Source organism: Phyllostomus hastatus, unplaced genomic scaffold, assembly GCF_019186645.2.
Source record: "Phyllostomus hastatus isolate PE091 unplaced genomic scaffold, TTU_PhHast_1.1 phas_contig_196, whole genome shotgun sequence".
NCBI classification, from domain to species: domain Eukaryota; kingdom Metazoa; phylum Chordata; class Mammalia; order Chiroptera; family Phyllostomidae; genus Phyllostomus; species Phyllostomus hastatus.
Genome location: NW_025333709.1, coordinates 29,464,730 through 29,478,155, shown reverse-complemented (window position 1 = coordinate 29,478,155; position 13,426 = coordinate 29,464,730). Strand labels below are relative to the sequence as shown.

The 13,426-nt window shown below is 38.8% G+C and overlaps 1 protein-coding gene across 1 annotated transcript in view; it reads left to right on the top strand.

Moving 5' to 3' along the window:
• Nucleotides 1-9,209, top strand: part of CNGA1 (cyclic nucleotide gated channel subunit alpha 1) — a 35,387-nt gene extending 26,178 nt beyond the window's left edge. The window contains exons 3-9 of the mRNA XM_045834683.1: nt 15-131; nt 1,084-1,146; nt 3,261-3,299; nt 3,376-3,492; nt 4,972-5,079; nt 5,830-5,936; nt 7,238-9,209. Coding sequence (XP_045690639.1) covers nt 15-131; nt 1,084-1,146; nt 3,261-3,299; nt 3,376-3,492; nt 4,972-5,079; nt 5,830-5,936; nt 7,238-8,652 — 1,966 coding nt within the window. The 3' untranslated portion in view covers nt 8,653-9,209. The remainder of the gene's footprint in view (nt 1-14; nt 132-1,083; nt 1,147-3,260; nt 3,300-3,375; nt 3,493-4,971; nt 5,080-5,829; nt 5,937-7,237) is intronic.
• The last annotated feature ends 4,217 nt before the right edge of the window (nt 9,210-13,426 follow it).

Here is a 13,426-nt window from a genome sequence, read left to right as displayed (position 1 = left end):
CCGTTGGACTGCAGTTCCTTTTCCGACGATGATGGCAGTGCCTCTATATTTGAAGACTCTGAGAGTGAAGCCCCCTGTGCGAGAGATTCCTCTGGAAATAATTCATGCAGAAGGGGCGGGCCATCACAGAGGTGAGCAGTATGATCCGTCCCTCCATGCTGGTTTTTAAACCATTGTTTAGATGAAAAGAAGATCTCCTTTAGTGGACTTGGCAAATGCTCCTGCTCCCACTAACTACACAGGATCTTAGGAGGAACTCCTTACTTCTGTTCCTGACCCTTTTCTTTTCTTGGGAAATTGCCACTGCCTGATGATTATTTGTGTCCATGGGCCTCCAAGTAATTCTCTTGCTGAGCATTTTCCCTGAGACACGTGCTGTCTCTTAAGAAACCTCATGCCCTAGTCCTCTCTGATCTCCTCCTCCTTTGTGATCCTTCTTCCAGGGTCCTGAAGCTGTTGTATGTGAGAAGGGGGGACTGTCATTTTTTTAAATGCTGTATCCCATTTGGCCCTCCTTTCAGGGAGGTAGAGTGCTGGAGTGAGTAGCCAGAAAAGAAAAGCTTAACGTCCTTTGCAAGGAATAAGCGGTTATGGAAACTTCACACATGTGACTCTGAGGGTGTGGAAGCAGCGTGGTGTTTGCGTGAGTCAGGGGGTCCCATCTTAGGGAACATATTCTTTTTTTTTTTTCATTTTCTCCCCCCTTTTTTTCCCCTTCTCTCCTATTTCTCTTTTTAATGTCCACCTCCATCTTTTCCACTGGTTTCATTTGCCTTTCTTCTCTTTTCTATCTTCCTAAGTCTAAGAATTAGGTCTCTTGAGAGAGTTAGCGGCATTGAGCAGGCTCACTGGAGACCAAGAAGGATGTTACTTCTTGGTGTGGGCATCAGTCAATAGGCGTGTACTAATCACTTTGGTTCTTGGTCTTTTATTTGATAGCTCATGCTTTATGGAGGCTTTATATTTTCAAAAATTGTCTAGACAATTACCAGTAATAAGTAGAAACTGAAAAGAATTTTTTCTTTAAGACTGTGTGCTTACCATGGACACTATATGATTTCACTGCATTTTTTCATTTCCTAGGGAGCAGTACCTGCCTGGTGTCATTGCACTTTTCAATGTTAACAACAGCAGCAATAAGGAGCAGTAAGTACATTTACAATAAAGGACAAAAGCTTTGTTTATAAAGAAAACCACTAAAATGGTAGGGATATAGCTGAACCTGTTATAGAGCAGATATTTTCTAGGCAAACTCTATGTAATACAATGGCAATGATATTGTTATTTTGTTGCTGGTTTATGAACTTCTGAAAAATGTAGCTACCCGTATTAAAAATAGTCTGTATGTGTTTGGATACTGCAAATTACAATAAGGGGACCCATCTCTCTTTGAAGGGTAAGCGCTGCCACCGGCTTCTGATATGTCTAAATCCTGTCACCCCTGCTGCTGTCAGGAAACCCAGTTCTGTAGCAGCATCACCTATTACCGACTCTGGCCTACAGAATATGATACCGCTGAGCTTCGCAGTGATGCTGGTGTCCTGCTCTCCAGCATGTTTCTTATCACTTTTTCATTCTCTGAGCCTTTTTAGGGAACATGAGCAATTGGTGGGCTACCTTCCTCATGTAGTGTGTCCACATTAACATACCTCTCTCTGAGTAATTCTGATACCTTCTTCTACCATCTGACAAGGTATTTTGTGATTTCGGTCTCACTTAGTGTGAGCCCTCACTGTTTTAGAGCATCTGAGAGCCATCTAGGCAGTGTGTCAGCACTGTCACCCAGGATCGATGCTAGGGTGTTAAATCCGGTGTCACATGAGTGTGCTCCCATAGAGATAAATTCTCCCTTTTCCAACTTTATATTTTGTTCCTGTTTGTACAGGATGACCTTAGATGCCAAGTCTCCCTTCACTTATCAATTTTATCTCCTATTTCTCCTCACCAGTAGCTTTCTACTTCTTCTGGGTCATTTCTACCCAGACGAGATTTATTTGTGCATTTGCACCTAAAAATCCCCTTCCCCTTTAACATCGTCCTTCTTCTTCTCAACTTTTCCAACTCTTGCTCATACTTGGAAGCCTAGGGTTAGGCCTACCTCCCTTTAAGAGCCTTCTCTGATGGTCCTAGTGGTAGTGAGTTGCTTGTTCTTTCATGTGTGAATAATAAATCTTACCAAGACGTTCAAGCCAACAATGGCAGCCTCCCGAGACCACAGGCCTGTCTGTCTGACTCCAGAATCCATCCTTCTGCTAATCGAGAAAATCAGTCATAGAAAGAGGCCTCTAACCATATATCCTCACTTAAGAAGAAATTGTACATGGGGGAAAAAATGACCTCAAATTGAGTGAATAATTCTAAGAAACAGGATTCCATTGTTACTGCAGACCTGTTTGACAACTCATAAAAAAATTGCATCAGGCAGGATTAACCCTCTACAGAAAATAGATAGCATTTTCTTGAAATTCTCAAAGATCTTATTCAAGAGTAAATATAAGGAATATCAAGAAACTTCTATTTTAAATAATTTTTAATAATAATTTTTTATTGGTTTAGAGAGAGAGGACGTGTGGAGGGGGCAGAGACTGAGAGAGAGAAACATTCATTTGTTCTTCATTCACTGCTTGTTTCCTGTATGTGACCTGGCCGGAGATGGAACCCCCAACCTTGGCGTAGTGGGATGACACTCCAACTAACAGATTTGCATGGCCAGGGCTAAATAATTTTAAACAGCCCTGGCTAGTGTAGCTCAGTGGATTGAGCACGGGCTGCAAACCAAAGTGTTGCAGGTTCAATTCCCAGCCAGGGTACATGCCTGGGTTGCAGGCCATAACCCCCAGCAACCGCACATTGATGTTTCTCTCTCTCTCTCTATCTCCCTCCCTTCCCTCTCTAATAAATAAATAAATAAAATCTTTTAAAAAAATAATTTTAAACATACATTGAAACTTTGCAAGTGCATTCTTTTTAGAGGCTGTTGTTCCTTAAATTTCTCTCTTTGGGTTTATGCCTTTAAACCTTCCCCTTTCTTCAGTTTTCCACATTCACCTACCCAGGAATTTTTGTTTGTTTGCTTTGCTACCCAGATGCACTTTTTTTGTAGAACTCTCCATTAAGAGACCAGATTTCTGGCTTCTAAGCACAGAGGCAGGTCTTTGAATACAAAGCTGAGAATTCTTGCTCAGTGGAGAGAAATGTAAATAAGAATGGAAGTCAGAATGTGCTTTGATTATGTTACAGAGATATTGTTTCTTCTCTAGAGAGCCAAAAGAAAAAAAGAAGAAAAAAGAAAAGAAAAGGTAAGCTAGACTTTCACATTTTTCTTCCCATAATGTTTTTGTATTTTAATACTAACTACATATTGCATTTTTTCAGCAAGTTAGATGATAAAAATGAAAATAAAAAGGACCCAGAGAAGAAGAAGAAGAAGAAAGAAAAGGACAGAGAGAAGAAAAAAAAAGAGGAAAAGAAAGACAAAGAAAAGAAAGAAGAGTACGTTTTTTACTCTCATTGAAATTAGGAATGAGTTTGTGATGGGTTTTGGATACAGAGATAATTTCCCAAAACTTTATAGTAAAGAGATCCTATATCTTTATTTAATACTAAATAATTGGTATTAAATGTAGATTAAAATTTTTAAATTTTCTTAAAATTAACAATGGAAGCATTATTCTCAGTTATCTCATCAAGAATTTTCATTGTTATCATTAATTCCCTTTCCCAAGAACTGATAAAGATTAACTTACCACTGGGAGATATTTAGGCTCCAAGGAGAACTGGAATTCTAGTGTCTTACCATCAATTTAAAAAATTGAAATATAAATTTAATTTCATTAACATTTTTGCATAATAAATACTTTATGGCAAATACTCTGAAGTAAAGAAGTCTCATAACAAAAGCCATGCCTAATTTCAAAAGACAAAATACCAGCCATTTGAAAGATCCTTTTTTTTATAAGATTTTATTTATTTATTTTTAGAGAGGGGAAGGGAAGGAGAGGGAGAGAAACATCTGTGTATGGTTGCTTTTTCATGCGTCCCCTACTAGGAATCTGGCCCACAACCCAGGCATGTGCCCTGAGTGGGAATCAAACTAGCAACCCTTTGGTTCACAGGCTGGCACTCAATCCATTAAGCCACACCAGCCAGGGCTGAAAGATCTTTTTTAAAACAAACACTTGAGAGTTAGAATTTCACAATGGTAAGGCTGAGTGATAGTTGCAAAGCTCTCTTTTTACTTTTTATTAAAGGGAAATTTGTTTTCTAAACTTCCTTAAAACTTTTTACCAGACAATGGTTCAATCATTTGTGCCTGTTAGAAAGTTGTTGAAGTTTGTATAAGGAGAAAAAAAATCCTTAAAAATATAGGCTTAATACTAGAAAAAGTTTAAAATTTTTATTTTACCATATATTTTCTTCCTTCCTTCCACTTGCCCACTCTTGTCTCTCCTAATCCTTTGTACATACTTATGAACAAGCAGTTTATTAGACTGTTATATTCTTCTTCCCATACAGATTAGAAAATAGCCATGAGTTCTCTCCTTACAGTGTAGTTTCTGGTTGTTTTGTTACCTGGTAGGGGGCATGGCAAAGCCAGCATTCTCTCATTTGTAACCTACCAGAGAGTTCTGTGGAATGTCCAGAGATTGACATAATCCATGCCATGATTCTTTCTTTGTGGCTGAAGTGATAGAAGTGTCTGCAGCATGACAGTAAAACAAGGGCTTTAATTAAAGTCTGGTATATGGTTTAATGTAAGACTAGTAATTTAACTATCTAGCCACCCTTCACTAACTAGTTTCTTATGATGAATGCACTGATGCCAAGCTAATCTTCCCACTACAGAGTGAGCTTCTCCTGCTTCCTTCTATTTCATTAATAGTGGGTGATGGGCATAACCATATATGGCAGGTGAAATAAGAATGTTCTTGTTTCTTGGTAACTTTCCCCTTTGTTTCTAATTGCTGCTAGAGAGAAGAAAGAAGTCGTGATTATTGACCCCTCAGGAAACACATACTACAACTGGCTATTTTGTATCACCTTACCCGTCATGTACAACTGGACTATGGTTATTGCAAGGTGTCTATATATTTTTGTGGATCTCAGCCCACTTCTGGTTTCCAAGTTAACTGAATTAGCAGTTTTGTCTAGAGCTCTTCAGGACATACCTCTTTTCTCTACCACAGGTTGTAAAGAGTTACATTATTGTCAACATGTTTTTCTAAGATCAGGAGTAGGTACTTTCCTTTCTAACATGTTTGGAAATCCAGTATAAGGATGCAGCAATGAAAATGATACTTTTAAACTTTTGATCACTCAATCATTATTAGAACTTGGAGGACATTTGGTTTTCCTACATGAAAAAAATTTTGCCAAGAGTAGAAAAAGATTAAGAATGTACATTGTTTTAGAGCAAGGTTTGTTTCCAAACAATGCCCATGGTTCCTTGTCCTTTAGACAGTAATCAGCCCAGCCATCTGGGAACAGGCATAATTTCCTGAAGCATTCTGGGTACTGACAGTCGATATGAACCTGGTTATTGTGTAAGACCCAATGTATTTGACTTCAGCTCCAGACCATTTTTCTTACATGATGTTTTCATAAAGCTGACTAGTATAATTGAAAGAATGTTGGAATTCAGAAGTGTGAGAAAACTAACCCAACTACTCCTATTCAGGAAAAGATTTGGCAAAGTCGTGGTGGATTCAGTGGACTCCAAGGACCCTCCTAGACTTATACTTCTCACTGGGATAAAATTATACAAAGAGGACTTTTAATACTTAAATTGGGCCCCATTTTATTTTAGTTATACAAGTTTTTCTCTTACAGAGCATGTTTTGATGAACTGCAGTCTGATTACCTAGAATATTGGCTCGTTTTTGATTACTTGTCAGATGTAGTCTATCTTCTCGATATGTTTGTACGAACAAGGACAGGTAAATATGTTCAGTTTGGGATATTTTGCAATTTCATGCTTTTATCTCTATAATATAATTTGAAATTTTCTAATTAAAGCAATCTTCAACATAAACTCACAAAAGTGTTTTAGAGGAAAAAGCACAGTTGAGAGCAAGCGCATTATATTCCCACCCACAGGCTTAGGTCTCTCCAACTGATTCAGAAGGACGTTTCTAGGCAACCTTTCAGATGTGATTGGTAGCTTTCCTCTGTTACCCTGTTCATTGGGTTTATCCCAGGTGAAAGGAATAGAGAAAGCAGAACAGTCTGTGAGCCCTGTGAGGAGAGGGAAGTCGCTACCTAACAGGGAGAGTCATGGGGGTTGCGGTTGGGGGGGAGAATGTCATTGTACCCAGCAGAGCCATGTTAGAAATTTTGTAAGAAACAGAACACACACTCTTAACTCAACTTTGTGGTCCACGGTGAGGCATTATTGACCAGGGGGCAGGATCTAATAACTCCCTACTTGAAGTATTTTTGTTAAGTAGGAGAAGCTCATTGTTTCTACAGCTCTCTCTGCACGAAAATGTATCCAGAGAACACAGAGCATGGCTTTTAAGAATTGTTATGTAAATTGGGGATGTTCTCTAAATTTCAGCACACCAGAGCAGTGTTTCAGTTGGTGTGTCCTATTGGCAGCTCTGATAGTCAAGGAGGAGGAGCAAGTTGTTTTCCTAGTGAAATGCATCAGAGTGCTAAAATTCTGGGTTTAATACACTAAGGCCATGGTAGCAGTGTAGGGGAAGGGAAGACCCCACACATTTAAAGAAGTATGGGAGTGAGGCAGTAGGCAAGAAGGAGATATGCAAATGTTGCCTCCAAGGACAGTTATGCTTCCCATTGAAGGAGCAAAAAAAAATATGCAGGATTGTTAGACAGCAGGGCAGGTACCCAAGTTTCAATGGGGTTGGAGTTTTGTCAAAAGAGTAGTGTGAAGTAAAAGCACAGTGCTCAGGTGTTCAGGAAACTTTCCAAGAACACTGTTCATAAAAGCAGTGGCTTTGCCTGGGTGGAGATACTCAATCTAGAGAGATTTGTATATCTACAGTGTGTATAATTTCTCACTTCTGCACTTACAAAGTTTGAGTTTTTATTTCTGTAAAATAATATTTCCATAGGTATATGTTGATTGGTACTCATGTCTTATTACATTACTAAAAGCTTATTTATTGAACATGAGTTCTTATTCTGAGGTCAATGAAGTTCATTGAATGTTACTTTAAAAAATTTACAATAGCATAAAAGAAAAAACATGACATTGATTTTTTTTCTATTTTAGGTTACCTAGAACAAGGCCTGCTGGTGAAGGAAAAGCTTAAACTTATAGAGAAATATAAATCAAACTTGCAATTTAAACTTGATGTTCTATCAGTGGTACCAACTGATCTGCTATATTTTAAGCTGGGGTGGAACTACCCAGAAATTAGATTAAACAGACTATTAAGGATCTCTCGAATGTTTGAGTTCTTCCAGAGAACAGAAACAAGGACAAACTACCCAAACATCTTCAGGATTTCCAACCTCGTTATGTACATCGTCATCATTATCCACTGGAACGCATGTGTGTACTACTCAATTTCCAAAGCTATTGGATTTGGAAATGATACATGGGTCTATCCTGATATTAATGATCCTGAATTTGGCCGTTTGGCTAGAAAATATGTATATAGCCTTTATTGGTCTACACTGACTTTGACCACCATTGGGGAAACACCACCTCCTGTGAGGGATTCTGAGTATGTCTTTGTAGTGGTTGATTTCCTAATTGGAGTATTAATTTTTGCTACCATCGTTGGTAACATAGGTTCAATGATTTCCAACATGAATGCAGCCAGAGCAGAATTTCAAGCAAGAATTGATGCCATCAAGCAATATATGCATTTTCGAAATGTAAGCAAAGATATGGAAAAGAGAGTTATCAAATGGTTTGACTATCTGTGGACCAACAAAAAAACAGTTGATGAGAGAGAAGTCTTGAAGTATCTACCTGATAAACTAAGAGCAGAGATTGCTATCAGCGTTCACTTAGACACATTAAAAAAGGTGCGCATTTTTGCTGACTGTGAAGCAGGTCTGTTGGTGGAGTTGGTCTTAAAATTACAACCCCAAGTCTACAGTCCTGGAGATTACATTTGCAAGAAAGGTGATATTGGACGAGAGATGTACATCATCAAGGAAGGCAAACTTGCTGTGGTGGCCGATGATGGAATCACTCAGTTTGTGGTATTGAGTGATGGCAGCTACTTTGGTGAGATCAGCATCCTTAACATTAAAGGCAGCAAAGCTGGCAATCGCAGAACAGCCAATATTAAAAGCATTGGCTACTCAGATCTGTTCTGTCTCTCAAAGGATGACCTCATGGAAGCTCTCACTGAGTACCCAGATGCCAAAAGTATGCTAGAAGAGAAAGGGAAGCAAATCTTGATGAAAGACGGTCTGCTGGATATAAATATTGCAAATGCCGGAAGGGACCCTAAAGATCTGGAAGAGAAGGTCACTCGAATGGAAGGGTCAGTAGACCTCCTGCAAACAAGGTTTGCTCGGATCCTGGCTGAATATGAGTCCATGCAGAAGAAGCTGAAGCAAAGACTAACCAAGGTTGAGAAATTTCTGAAACCACTCATTGAAACAGAGTTTTCAGCCATTGAAGGATCTGGAGTTGAAAGTGGGCCCACAGACTCAACACAGGACTGAAAATCTGGTTATTAACAAGGATGAACCTCATGGTCCTTTTGGTGGTGTGGTTACGTTGGAACAAGAGGAAGATTTGGCTGGGGAATTTTTCCAGGAAGAACATGTGCTTTGGTGTAGGCACAAGGTCCACACACTTGCTTGTGAGGTACTATGATTAAAGAATCATCATTTCTTAGGATTTTCCACAGCAGATAATGTGCAAAGATATAAACTGGTTAACTTGTCAGTATCCATGTCTCCTGATTTCTCCCACCTGTGCTCCCTTCATGTAATAATGTTTATAAAAGTGAACAGGTGTCCCTTGCTCTCAGGCAATTTACATTGTTGAGGAATGATTGGGAAGTACTATGTACATCATGTTCAGGACACATTTAAAAAGAATTAGAATGCAATAAAGTAAAATAAATTCTAAAACTGTAAGTGAGTATTATTTATTGGATAATTTAGTAGGGAGTTTAGGATCTTATAGAGCTTAAGGGTCATTTTAAGAATATTAATTGTCATACCCTAGGCCTAGAAAGAATGATTGAGAGAAACTTCTTACTGATAAAAGCATTACTGATCAGACTTTACTGTATAAATATATGTATGTATGTTATATATGAGAAATATATAACACATATATGAAATTTATATAACATGTATATGAAACATGATATATGAAATATATAATATTTTGTAGGATTTTTTATTTATTTTAGACAGAGAGAGAGAAATATTGGTTTGTTGCTCCACTTATTTATGCATTAATTTTTTGATGCCTGTATATACCCTGACTGGGGATTGAACTTACAACCTTGGCGTATTAGGACAATGCTCTAACCAGCTGAGCTATCTGGCCACAGCAGGAATTTTTAATAATAAATTAAAATTTTGTCTGACTATTAGGGCCTGACAGCAGTGACTAATGTCTCCCTTCTCTGACTGATCAGCAGTAAGAAAAAGAGATAATAATATTGCGTAATAATATTGCGGGTGATTAGCAAAGGAAATGGTTGTAATGTTAGAAAAGGAAACCTGGAATTCAATGGGCATCACCTGGGAGTGTCTTAGAAACTCAGAATCTCAGGCCTACCTACCATGTCTGAATCTGCATTTTAGCAAGACTGTTAGGTGATTCATACCACATTAAAGCTGGAGAAGCACATACCTAGAGAACCAGGAAAGAGTTAATGGGAGAATCATTTTGGAAAAGAAAAGAGGCAAATACAACACATGTGTGGCCATGGAAGACATTGCTAATCCATCACACAGCCCTTATTGCTGAACCCAGCAGTGGTTCAAAATATTCTTTCTAACACAGATCATAGAAATTGATAAAAGGCTTCTATCCCTGCCTATAATAACATAAGTTACCACAGCTGCTTGGTGATTTGACATGTCAGATGTTTATGTGGACCTCAATCAGTGTATATCAAGGGTAGAATTTGTGCTTCTCTACCTACAGAAACCCACTGAACTATATGCATTATGCCTTTGCAGTCTTAAGTTTCCCTTCCAAATTTTGCCTGTCTCTTCAGTATCAGCTGGCAAGGATGTCTTCACTGTAGAAGTGTCTAGTCCTGCAGTAGGAGGGTATAAGTAATGTGTGACATGATTCCTGCCTGAGACAAGTGCTCCCTGTCCTCTCTTTTCTTTCGTATTCTTATTCATTCACCTCCATCTGCATTTTATTCTTTTCTTTGTGCTCTTTCTTGCCTGTCATAAAAACCTCTAAGAAGCTTGCTGGCTACTCACGTCAGGCAGCATGGTAAGGTAGGAATGAGTGAGAGTTACCTACCTGGAGGAGCAGCCCCAACCTCAGCATCCGGGGGTGCGCACTTTGAGTGTGATCTGGGCTAGAGACATATCCCAGGGTTCTGACTTGATGACCTCTGACCCAAAGCTCTATGAGTCTTGCTTGTGTTCACATAGGATGGTGGTGGATTCTTGGTTTAAAGACTTGGGGTAAGGAGGGTTTAGCTAATTCTTTTCTCACAACCTCTCCAGGTAGAGGCTCTGACAGGTGGTGGCGAGAGCTCCAGTTTAGACATCTGGAGTGCAGTGCAGGAATTTACAATTGGGTTCCTGCTTCACCAGGGAATCTTTCAAAAAGACAGGAAACATGGCTTAGGGGAGGTGCTGACTTGAGTATGTGTGGCTGCAAAAGCAGGAGCTCACTTTTTGGCAATCCAGAGACCAGCCATATTCCAGGCTGATTCCAGACTTCAAATGGCTATCTTGGACTAGCACCTTAACATGTTAAGACTAGGACAGGCTGGGCATGAGGACAGGGGAAGGCTACCTGAAGTCTGAAGATCTTTAATAACTGCATCTGAGAAATGAGCGAGAGAATTGATTCTGGGACTTGTGCCTGTCAGGTCAGTGAGGGATCAGAAACCCAACAATCCAGACTTGCCAGTATGTCTGATGTGTGTCTCTCAACTCTGCCATAATGTGATATTCTCAGAGGAAGAGATCACTGCAGAGTTTTGCATATATATATTTAAAAAAAAACTTTTCCAACTTCCAATATGATGTGATTAAGCTTTTTATCATTAGGTGGCAATGTTGGTCTGCAATTATAACCTTCAAGGCCGGATGCTGTATATTTTTCCCCATAGAAATTATAGGTAGTGGAAATCAGAGCTGTTTGGCAGTAGTGAGTAATTTTTTTCCAACCTGGGTATTTCTAGAAGATTTTAGTATAAAAAAACATATACCAGTATAAAATCAGAACGTGATCAAGTAGAATTTAAAATGCAAACTTAATGGATAAAGTAACAAGATTAATTGAAGCAATTTATTATTCCTTAATTTCAGAAAGTTCACCAAAGCAATAATGATAATTACATTACAAGAAGCTTTTACAATTGTGTAAGATAACTATTAGAGGAAAACAAAGAGAAAAAAGGAACAAGCTGTAATTATCTTGTAATTCAGTTTAGATGTTTTTTAAAAGTTTATTGTTTTAAAAAGCCTGACAATTCCCGATCTATATCAACAGCCTTGGAAGTATGCCCATCAATTTAGGTGATGTTTTTCCTTATGACTCCTGAAATTGTATTATTGAATGTCCTAGTTTTTACACTTAAGTATATATAAATACTCAAAAACAGGCTTCTAGACTCAAATGAAATAGTTTGCTATTCACTGGACTAGGTTATCTACAGGTGAAGGAAGAAAGAGGGAAATTCAAGGAAAGGGAATTAGAGAACACAGAAGGGCAGAAAGACACTAGAGGTCATCTAGTTCCCTGCTCTCATTTCACAGGATACGGAAATGATACCGGGCAATACCAGAGCTGGTGCGGATGTAGAATATTGGAGACTTTGAGTGACAGCAGGAATTTTTACCATATGTTGGACAATGATATGCTAATGTCTGCGACAGCCCAAAGCTGATCTCACCAAAAACCCAGAAATTTCATTCTTTAGGCATAGTTACTCGAGAAAATTGCCCATGTGTGCACAAGGAGACATGCTGAAGAATTTTTATAATAGAAAGAAATGGAAACAACCTAAATATTCATCAGAAGGAGATTAGACATATAAATTAGAATATATTCATGCAACAAAATGCTCTAAAACACAGGTGGCAAACACAAGGCCTGTGGGCCCAATCTGGCCCTCCACCTTGTTTCTACCCAGAGGGAGCACCAAGCTCCTTGCCCCTAGTTAAGGAGTAGTTACATTTATACAGTCCTAATATTACATGCAGCCCTTTGAAGGCAACCACGAGGCTGATGTGGCCCCCAGTGAAAATGAGTTTGACACCCCTGCTCTAAAACATTTGAATAGTAACAGATAACACGTACATAGTGCTTATTTTGTGACAGGTACTGTTCCAAAGCACTGCCCAGATGTCAATGCATTTAATCTTCATGACAACTTACAAGTTAGGTTCCATTGTGTTCCTTGTTTAATGAATGAGCAAATGGAGACACAGAGAAGTTAAATAATTTGCCCAAGACCCACAGGAAGGAAGTAGCATAACCACTGTTTGAACCCAGTCAGTGAGGCTCCAGGGTGCCTGCTCTTAACCCTTTCATTAGTGCTGACTTTTGTGTGTACACATAGTATCATCTAAACAACATTGACAAACATTCAACACAAGACTAAGTGGTGTTTATGGATCTCTACCTATGACATCACAGCTTAATGACAGTTATGGGAATGGTAGACAGCAGAAATCAGAATAGTAATTACTTTTGTAGAGGATGGAGAGAATGGGATGGAATGGAGAGTGGGAAATTTACAGTACTTCAACCATGTTGTTCATATCTTTTAAAACAATCTGAGGAAAATGAATCTAAATGTTAAGATTTCTTTAACCCCTGGCTGGCATAGGTCAGTGGACTGAGCACGAGCTGAGAACCAAAGTGTCGCAGGTTTGATTCCCAGTCAGGTCACATGCCTGGGTTGCAGGCTATGACCCCCAGCAACCGCACATTGATGTTTCTCTCTCTCTCTCTTTCTCCCTCCCTTCCCTCTCTAAAAATAAATAAATAAAATCTTAAAAAAAGAAAATAGTTAATTTCTATAATTTTTGGTACGTTGAACTATTTCAGTAGAAGAGAAAAAAGGGAAATAGAGGAGCTAAGTTCAAATTCACACAGTTTAGTGGCAAAGGCTGGACTTTTGACCCTCAGTTCTGTGTTTACTTCACTAAGAGGTTGAACTTGATTGCTTTCTACACAGACCAAGTTATGTGCTTTATGAGGTTCTGCTTGATGATAATGTGCCTGCTGTCTGTACGTTTCCATTCTAAGCTAGTCAGAGTGCATGTTGAGCAC